The sequence below is a fragment of the Berghia stephanieae genome, chromosome 11 (assembly GCF_034508935.2).
Source record: "Berghia stephanieae isolate SIO BIC M18660-M18661 chromosome 11, UCSD_Bste_1.3, whole genome shotgun sequence".
Taxonomy (NCBI): Eukaryota; Metazoa; Mollusca; class Gastropoda; order Nudibranchia; family Aeolidiidae; genus Berghia; species Berghia stephanieae.
In genome coordinates, this window is record NC_088370.1 from 38,531,194 (window position 1) to 38,542,012 (window position 10,819).

General features: G+C 37.7%; 1 protein-coding gene across 1 annotated transcript in view; it reads right to left on the minus strand.

Moving 5' to 3' along the window:
- Nucleotides 1-4,535: 4,535 nt before the first annotated feature.
- The window catches only part of LOC144956923 (A disintegrin and metalloproteinase with thrombospondin motifs 17-like), a 31,914-nt gene continuing 25,630 nt past the window's right edge, over nucleotides 4,536-10,819 (minus strand). Inside the window, exons 12-15 of the mRNA XM_078887756.1 lie at nucleotides 9,978-10,098; nucleotides 8,299-8,421; nucleotides 7,087-7,138; nucleotides 4,536-5,062 (exon numbers count right to left, since the gene is read on the minus strand). Coding sequence (XP_078743882.1) covers nucleotides 4,824-5,062; nucleotides 7,087-7,138; nucleotides 8,299-8,421; nucleotides 9,978-10,098 — 535 coding nt within the window. The 3' untranslated portion in view covers nucleotides 4,536-4,823. The remainder of the gene's footprint in view (nucleotides 5,063-7,086; nucleotides 7,139-8,298; nucleotides 8,422-9,977; nucleotides 10,099-10,819) is intronic.

Genomic DNA, 10,819 nt, shown 5'->3' on the forward strand with positions numbered 1-10,819 from the left:
ATTTTGAAGAATACATGTGCTGCTATGTGGGCTTGTAGTATGAAGTATGACACTCGCTTTCGGATCGGACCGTCATTTGGATGATCAGATCTCACTCCAATAAATATATGAATAGTAATATAGACGTTTCAGGTTACACGTAGTTTAGTTTGCTGGTATGTTTCATGTGTTTGTTGTGAGTAAATTACACAAATGTATAGCGTCTCTGACACATAATTATTCACGGACAGAAGAGGAAAATGAATGCACCTAATTTACATAAAAATAAATAAAATTCCTTTTATTCATCCCCATGAGGAAATTTGTCTTTAGGGTCTATTCCAAGGGAAGACCGGAATAGCCCAGGCGTCAGCCGCAGTGCAGCGCTGCAAATTGAGCTAGGGTGAGGTGACTTGCTCAAGGCCACACAGCGCGACGGATGATCGAACTCGGTACCTTTTGGGTACGGAGCAAAGAACGTACCGCTGAGCCACGCTGCCCCATTACAGCTTAAGGGTCAGAGGTTTTGATAAACGAATTCATCAAACAGGGGACTAGGATTCCTACAATCAACCCGTGTATCTCAATATTTTGAAGTCAATGGAAATGTCAAAGGGATATAACTCATTCATTACTTCTTATATTACCAATTAATACTGAGTAACCTCTCTTATCCTATCAAGCCCACGATTACATGACATCTTCCTCTCCAAAGGGACTGAATTGTTGAACACACAATAAGAGAATTGAAGCGTGTTTGAACTTATAGGTAGGAGAATCGTACCATTTATATAAGAACAGTGTCTTTTTCTCGCACGTAATAACAATCGCCCATTACTTACCAAAATGAAAAAAAATAGTTGTTTCTATCTTTGTAACGATCTGAAAATGTGAGTATGGAACAGTGCCAAAGCGTAGCCATCGTTTACATAAAATAACCTGATTCTAGAACCCTCTTGGACTGGTAGTTTAACGTCATTTTTTAAGGTTTGTGTAGCGTCTAGTGAGGTGTCGTTAGTAGAATTCAAGAAAACAAGTTATTTCATTGGTTGAACCATTGAATACAACTCACGATTTGTTTTCTTTTGTGGCATTTTGACGTATTTTTTGGTCAGTGTCAGGCTATAACTTTACGATGGCGACGGCCAGCCAGTGCAAGACAGAAAAATACAAGAAAATAAAACCACTCCGAGGAAAACTGGTTTTTGTGGGATGTTTTTTTTTTTCTTGTATTTTTCTGTTTCATACACCTTTTCAGATATGTATCTTACACAAAAGCCTGCTCCCTAATTTTTAAATTTGATGGGGATTTTTTTTAGTATGGAGCAGTACAGTCAGAATAATATAACCCGTTTCCTTGAATTTTGGTATTGTCGATTATTCATATAATCAACACAATGACGAAGAACTGCATTTGATAATAAAATATGTGACCCTTCGTCCAAAAACGGTATTATGTCGGAATGAACCATATGCTTAAAAGCCGAATTAAATGTTAAACTGGTCAAAAATACAAATTGTTGGCATTAGCACCCTAAAATATGGTATCCATTCTCCTCAATAAAACATACAAACTCAACACAAGTCCGATATTTCTGGATATAAATTTAATTTTTAATATCTTAGCCATCCCGACTTTATACCGTTTTAAGGCGAAGGGTCACATATAACGAAGTTTTGAAAACCCAAGATGTCAACAACGAAAATCGTGAATCTGAGACTTCAGAAATCCATCGGGTTTTAGTTGAGGGTTGTCTTAATACGCTTCAACATTCGTAACCTCACTTCCCTCGTAATGACGCATGGTAACTTAGTAACTGGCTCTAAACTATCGGAACAATGGCGGACGCCCTTATGAAATATTTCTCCGACGAGCATAAAAGCGTATCCAGAGGGGAAAAAAACCATTATAAATCTGATCACAACAAGATATGAAGTGAGTAGAAAAGTGCCAGAAGACAATAGAGAATAAAAATTATTCGCGGCGGTGGTGGGGTTCGAACCTGCGACCTTATTGGTACGACAACTCCGCCTGGCAGGTGAGAGCGTGGCTCTACCGTGTGAGCTATCCACGAACACAAAAATATTCGTTTCAAACCCAAGTCATTTCTAGATCCCTCTCTCACCCACTTCTTGAGATCGCCGATTCGTTCGCACACCACCATCGCGAAGTAATTTTTGACCAGCAGTTAAGCTTAATAGCCAATATTCTCAACACAAACATATAACAATAGAAACGATTGAGACATTGAGTATGCTCCGGGTATGGGGTGAATTTTTAATTCAGAAAAGTGAGGGGAGCAGGCACTTATGTTGGTAACAACAAGATATGAAGTGAGTAGAAAAGTGCCAGAAGACAATAGAGAATAAAAATTATTCGCGGCGGTGGGGGGGTTCGAACCTGCGACCTTATTGGTACGACAACTCCGCCTGGCAGGTGAGAGCGTGGCTCTACCGTGTGAGCTATCCACGAACACAAAAATATTCGTTTCAAACCCAAGTCATTTCTAGATCCCTCTCTCACCCACTTCTTGAGATCGCCGATTCGTTCGCACACCACCATCGCGAAGTAATTTTTGACCAGCAGTTAAGCTTAATAGCCAATATTCTCAACACAAACATATAACATAGAAACGATTGAGACATTGAGTATGCTCCGGTGTATGGGGTGAATTTTTAATTCAGAAAAGTGAGTGGAGCGGGCACTTATGTTGGTAACAACAAGATATGAAGTGAGTAGAAAAGTGCCAGAAGACAATAGAGAATAAAAATTATTCGCGGCGGTGGTGGGGTTCGAACCTGCGACCTTATTGGTACGACAACTCCGCCTGGCAGGTGAGAGCGTGGCTCTACCGTGTGAGCTATCCACGAACACAAAAATATTCGTTTCAAACCCAAGTCATTTCTAGATCCCTCTCTCACCCACTTCTTGAGATCGCCGATTCGTTCGCACACCACCATCGCGAAGTAATTTTTGACCAGCAGTTAAGCTTAATAGCCAATATTCTCAACACAAACATATAACATAGAAACGATTGTTGTAGTTCAGTGTTGAGTTTGTTTTATTCAGGATTGTGTGAGTAACTTAACATGATAGGTCTGACACAAATTATAGACAGGAGTGAAAATGAAAGAAACTAAAATAATAAAATATAATTCGCTGTGTTTCAACCCCGATTATTGGTACACGTCTTTCAGGGAAGCGGACTACCCGGGTCAGCCCGAAGCACAGCTGAATTGGCTAAGGTAGTGACTTGCTCAGCCTCATCAACCGACGTGTCGAACTCGGACCTTCGGTTCGCAACGAACGTCACCGCGAAGTAATTTTGACCACATTAAGCTTAAGGCCCAGATCTTTGAACAAAACATTAACTAACAGAGACTTAGATTCCGCATCACGGTGTATCTCAATATTTTGAAGTAATGGAGTCAAGGGATTATATGTAATCACAAGCATTCTTATGATTACAATTATATGAAGTAACCTATCTTAATAATATCGCCGCGTGTAGTTGACACTTCTCTCCAATGGTACTGAATCTGAACCGCAGTAAGCGATGGATTGAAGGTGTTTAGAACATAAGGAGAGAATTCGTTTCAACCATTATTAGACCATTCTCTCCTCGCACTATTAAATCGCCGATTCTTGCAACCAAATGCAAAGAAATAGTTGTTTTATCAACATTGAAATGTAGATATTCACACAAACATAAACAAGAGAGCATGTTACAGAATAACTGTATGCTGAACCTTTTGACTGGTAGTTTAAGTGCATTTTGTTAAGGTTTGTGTACAAGGTGTATAGTAGATCAGAAAATATTCTGTTACCATTGATAACACGATTTTTTTTTTGTGGATAGAGTATTTGCAGAAGTACATTAAGAATAAAATTTAAGTGGCGGAGGCCGGCTTGCAACGACGACCATAAATTACAAGAATAACACTCCGCGGAAAGTGGTTTGGTGGTTTTTATCTTGTATTTCCGACACACAAAATATTTCAAAAGTATTTCTAGACAAGCCTCTCCCACCATTTTTAATTTGATCGGGATTTTTTTCGACAACACAGTCAGAATAATATACCCGTTTCCTGAATTTAGTTATTAGCCATATTCATATAATCAACAATGACATAAGAACGCATTTGATAAAATTGTATGCCCGTTCGTCAAAAGTTTTATTCGAGAACCATGGTAAGCCGATATTGTAAATTAAAATGTAAAAGTAAAAATGTTGCCCAAAGCACAATAAAATAATAATTATTCCCGTCAGGTCGAACCTGCGAACCATATCGGATTCTGGACTCATTGTAGTTTTGAATGCTTACCATTCGACTTATCACGTATTCAAAAAGGTCACATACACGAAGTTTTAGATCAACTCCAACCATTCATTAGAAATCGCCGAATCTGGACTCAGAAATCCATCGGATTATTTTACAGTTACTAATACGCCAACATTCGTAACCTCACTTTCGAAATACGCAGGTAACATTAAGTAACTGAGCTAAATACGGAAAAAGGCGCAGCTTAGAATATTTCTCGAGAGCATAAAAGCGATCAAAGGAAAAAACATTATTAATCTTCTGAGACTTACACATCTGACATATGAAAAGTTTTAGCCAGCATAAAGAATAAAAAGTACAGGTTTTCTATGTTTAGAACCAGGATGGCCTCCGTTGCTGGACGACATGACATCAGACTATTGAATTCAATTCGCGAATTTTTCTTTAAAATTTTGGACAAGAATTTAAAAAGTGAGTTTTTTACATTGTAAACAGTACAGAAAAGATGCATTTAAATAAACAACGTTTTTGAATTTCGGTTTTACCGATAATCACTATAATTAACATGGCACCCCCGAGACGCATTTAATAAAACATAACAAGGTTTCCGTCTCGATGAAACACTGGCAGACTTTGCCACATGAAGGAGGGTATTTGGTGGTGCTCGGTGTAGGTGTTGTGGTAGGAGGTGTGTACCCATCGCATGTTTCACAGCACAAGATGTTGATGTAGGTTTCAGTTGTACACAGACTGTGGCTGCAGGGGATACTGGGGTCATCTCCTTGTGGACAGCGGTCATCTGATTTCAAAGCAAGGAAAGGGAGGGGGAGTTAAATAAATACATGAAATAAACATTTAGTATTAACATTTATAGCCTAGTTTAATCAAGATATATATCGTTGTATTCCCTTTCCTTCCCACCTAACCCCTATTCCTTACCACTCTCCTCCTCATGTTTCATCCTTCTCCTCCTTATCCTTTGCATTAAAAAACCCCAAAAACGTGAGCTTTTATATAGCGCAATATCCACTAAACGTGCTCAAAGCGCTGTACAAGGGGTTCCTGACCAACAACGACATGGAACATGTAGAACAAGACATGACGCCTGGTAGGCGATATTACATTATTTTTCCGACGCTGTTATCGGCCAGATACTCATTTTACACCAGAGCAAGGTGAGAGAATGTGAGTAAAGAGCCTATTCCAAGGATCAACTATGCGCCGAGCAAAGCTCGAACTCAGGACCTTCCGATCCGAAAGCGTGTGTTAAACCACTAGACCACATAGTCACATCGCCATCATCATCGCCAAAAATAACAACAACGTCATAATTTGCGTTTTTATCGATAATAGTAGTATCAACCATTCTAACACGATAGGGCAGAGAAGTTGTAACACATCACCCTCCTTTTTCCGGTTCAAAAATTATTGGAAGTGTGTAACATGTCCTCCGGACAATGAATTAACAATGAATAGGCTACATATTGAATGATCAGGGTGGGGGAGGGGGGGAACTATTTTAATTGGAGGATATAATATAGGCAACTTCTTATGACTACAGTGTAAAAGAGAGAGAGAGAGAGAGAGAGAGAGCATTGATATAGACTAGAAAATAAGATGCCATCACTCTGAAACCAGAAGATCAGAAGCACAATTATGTATCCAGTTTTCCTAAAGGTTGGTTCTACACTTCCACTGAGATTGGAACCAGTATTTTTTTACATCCTATTTTTTTTCTCCATCTTCTTATTGCTGAATCTGATAAATCTGTATGGTAAACTCCTCCAAAGATAGATTTTGTGATTTATAAATAAGAAGTTTAAAGAAGCCAATCGAAATAATGATGTAATTCTGTCATGACTTCATAAATTATCAATCATTACTGAGTAGGCTCCCTTACTGGATCATCCAAGATGGCATTTCCCTCTTCAATACGATTCAATAGTCTGATGTCACGCCTCCCGGCAACGGCGACCATCTTGGTTCTAAACAAAGAAAATCATTCCTTTTTATTGTTCATGCTGGCTAGAACTTTTCATGTGTCTTGTGATCAGAATGTGTAAAAGTCAAAACATGGTCATATGTATGTGTTTTTTTTTCCTCTGGATACACTTTTATACTCGCCGGAGAAATATTTCATGCGGGCGTCCGCCATTGTACCGATAGTTTAGAGCCAGTGTTATTAAGTTACCATTTGTCATTAGGAAACAAGTGACGTTACGACTGTTGAAGAGTATTGTTTAACGCACAAAAAGAGAAATGAGATATTAGGGAGCAGGCACTAGAGACTGGTGTAAGATAAAGATCTGAAATAAATTTGTATGAAACAGTGCTAGACAAAGCAAGATTGCTTGATCTACAGTGAAGGAGAATAGTAACATGTAAATAAGAACAGTGTCGTAGTCAGTGTTCTTTATCAACAGTTGTTACAGTGAATGACATAATCAGTCGGATGGTGAAAAGGTTTGAACTAAGATATTGCCAAGTTTATTTAGAAGGTCAAATTTTATCAAAAATGTGTTCTTGTCATAAATGATTAAATCAACCCTTTTTGTACATCTTCGGGAAATATCAAAGCTTAACTTAACTTCTAAATATTTTTTACAGCTAGTCAAAGTTGAAAAGGTATGAAATTGGAGAAAAGTTGCTGGATACCTTTCCCATACACCTGACCAGAACTTCATGAAACATCACCCGATTTACTTCGAATAAAAATTAAAATGCTTCGGTGAGCATATCCTTTCAGAAAATGCAAATCCAAAATTTTCACATTAAGACTGATTATGTCATGCACTGACACAGTTATAACACAAAGATACTTACGAGGAGTGGCCGGTGCATCTATATTTTTGACACATCTTCCTCGCTCACACCACTGCAAAAATAGAAGAAAAAAAATCATGTTTATAATGAGTTAACTTTGAACACACTAAAACATACAACAAGTAAAACAAAATATTCTGAGACCATCATTTTTGTCTAATTGTATTAATTTTTCATTACATAAGGAGGTGAAGGCTTAATTTAGGATGACGATGATGTTGATAATAATAATAATAATAATAATAATAATAATAATAATAATAATAATAATAATAATAATAATAATAATAACAATAATATTAATAATAATAATAATAATAATAATAATAATAATAATAATAATAATAATAATAATAATAATAATAATAATAATAATAATAATAATAATAATAATAAACTCATGGTCCTAATACTGCCCAATTTATTATGTCATATAACAAGGCGACAATTAACAAAGGAAAGTGGTCAGTCAGTTATATCAATTCTACAGACAATCGAATCATATTTCATTATGTTATCATGGGCAATACCAACAACAGCTCAATTTTTACTTTTTATTGATTATCGTTGCCAAGTATTGTGGCGTACTTTTTAGAATGGTAGAAATTGACGTCACTCGACTCTTTTTATTGTTTTATAGACAGCCATCCCGGTTATTAGTTCTCACGACATGATATCAATCAGACTATAAACGTTCAAGCTTACATATAGTTTTGTGTGTTGGTACGTTCTGTCTGGCTAAATAATTTTGTGAGTATTTTGCCTAAACGCATTGCATCAACCGGGAAGTGCCAGTTGCCGAAGACTACTGACTCCTCTTGGTTGAAATGCACTGTCTTGTCCATTCTGCCATCTCGCCACTCCCCTCCCCTCCAATCCCCCGCCTTTGCCTCCTGCAATGATTCAACATACATTATAAAAACTTGAGCTTTTAAAATATATCCACTAAACATGCTCAAAGCGTTTTACAAGGGGTCCCTAGCCAACAGCAACACGTAAAATGTAGGACGTGACATGACGCCTGCAAGGCGATTTTACATATTTTTCGGACAGAGACAACGCTGTTAACGTCCAGGTACTCATTTTACACCTGAGTACGTTAAGTGATTGTGAGTAAAAAGCCTTTTCCTAGGACTCAACTATGTGCCGAGCGGGGCTCGAACCCAGGACCTTCCGATCCGAAAGCGAGTGTCATACCACAAGACCACATACCTTCATATCCCCGCATGATGTCCGATGCAAAGGCACAATCCCAGTACAAGATGGCGGTAGCTTGGGATTCGAACAGTAAGTACGTATACACATATTGTCAAAATTCCGGAGCTCTTGGTATGCCTACAATGTAATAAAAACAAAAAAAAACCAATAGGATAAAACAAGTTTGATGGAGTCACGATCTCTATCTTTCCGGTTCCAAAATCCTTGGAAGTGTGTATGTAACCAGCCTTCGTGAACTTATAACCTGAGACTGGTCAATATATTATTATATCACATTACAAGGCGACGACAAAACAAAAGAAAGTGGTCAGTATTTTATATTCAGCATTACAGCTAATGGAATCATATATCATGTTATTTAGGTACTGCTAATGATAGTTAAGATTTCACTTTTTATATATTGAAGTGCATCAATCTGATGTGCAGCTATATGGTCAAGTGGTCTGTCTCTTGCTTTCTAAACAGAAGGTTCAGGGTTCGTGTCCTGTTCTGGATGGCTCATAGTTGAGTTATTGGAAATGGCTCTTTACTCATATCTGTCACCGTACTCTGGCGTAAAATGAATCTGTTAACAGCGTTGTTTCTGTCAGAAATATATCGCCTAACAGGCGTCATGTATCGTCATTCATGTTAAATATTGCAGTTTACTAGGGGCCCTGTACAAAGCGATTTAAGCACTTTCAGTGGTATTATTGCCGTATATACATGCTATCATGATTTTTTAAATTGCTTGTTTGTTCATTTGTTGATGCTGATTTTCTTTTGTTTTATTTTTTTTATTAGGGTTTAGTTTTTTGATGTTTTATTTGTATGATCTACTTATATCTAGACATTTGGCAGGGTATTTAACCAGAAATTAACTGCCGTACTCCGAAAAGACGTGTATTTATAGATTTGGCCAGAAAACTCGTCCTTCAAATATCGATCGATTTAAATGACAATCATCTTGGCACAAACTCTAAAACCTTCTCTCTTCGCGTGGTCTTCCTCAGTCCCAGGTTTGAGAGTTTTTGCCAAGATGAGGGCCTTTCAAGTAGATCGGTATTTGAAGGACGAGTTTTCTGGCCAATTTTTTAATCGCGTGATTTCCCAGAGCACAGCAGTTAATAACTGGATAAAGCTCTTTTATACAGCGCAATATTCATTAAATCGCTTTACAAGGGGTCCCTGGCCAACAGCAACATTTTACTTTTAGGACGGGACATGACGCCTGCTAGGCGATATCACATTGTTTTCGGACAGAAACAACGCTGTTAACGACCAGGTACTCATTTTACACCTGATTACGGTGAGAGAATGTGAGTAAAGAGCCTTCTTCAAGGAATCAACTATGCGCCGAGCGAGGCTCGAACCCAGGACCTTCAGATCCAAAAGCCAGTGTCATACAGCAAGACCACATGGCCTTTGTAATACTAAATAATAATGATATTGTAATATTATTATAATGTAAATGTTGCTGCTCGAAGCTCGAAGAAATAAATAACACTGTGAAACTGAATGTTAGCTTCAATTTAACGTACGAAAACTGATAAAATGGACGTTTCGAATTTTCCCCTTTATCAACAAAACAGGATTAATTAAATACTATATGTTTTCGCATATCAAATTGAAGCTTACGTTCAATTTCACATTGTTATTTATTTGTAATATGATATGATATTTCCGTCCCTTACACGACAGAATATAGAACCTTCTCCTTTAGCAAAGGCACATTGGGTGTCGGCATTGAAGTACTGCCCGGCAATGAACTGAGTCTTTATGGAGAGGCCTGGTTTGTTTTTAGTACATTCACCTCTGGGGAGTAAAATAAGTAGAATTTAACCTAAAAGTAGAAAACGGTAGGGGGTGCCTGAAGCCGGTGATCGTGAAAATCCTAATGAAAGAGTGAAAATGGACAGGCTTCGTATGGGAACAAGACGGAATTGTTCACATACGAAGCCTCTGCCATTTTCACTCTTTCGTTAGTAAAAAAAAAGAAAAAGAAAATATTTTTAAAAAATAAAAAATTGAGCTTGTATATATAGCGCAATATCCACTAAACGTGCTCAAAGTGCTTTACAAGGGGTCCCTGGTCAACAGCAACATTTAACATGTAGGACAGGACATATCGCCTGTTAGGCGATATTACAATTTTTCGGACAAAGACAACGCTGTTAACGCCAGGTACTCATTTTATACCTGAGTACGGTGAGACAATGTGAGTAAAGAGCCTTTTCCAAGGACTCAACTATGCGCCGAGTTCGAGGCTCGAACCCAGGACCTTCCGATCCGAAAGCGAGTGTCATACCACTAGACCACATAGCCACACATAGTAGAATTTAACCTAAGAGCATATCGAATTTGACTATTAGTATTGTTTAACTCTCTCCTTACCAGTAATTTTCAGGATTTTCCCCAAAACTTCACACCCGTCTAACACAAAAATATAATTTTTATCACTCATCACAATATCAGTTCTTATCATACATAATTTATTTAGCAAAACATGCTCTACAACACACTTTTCATTTTCTTT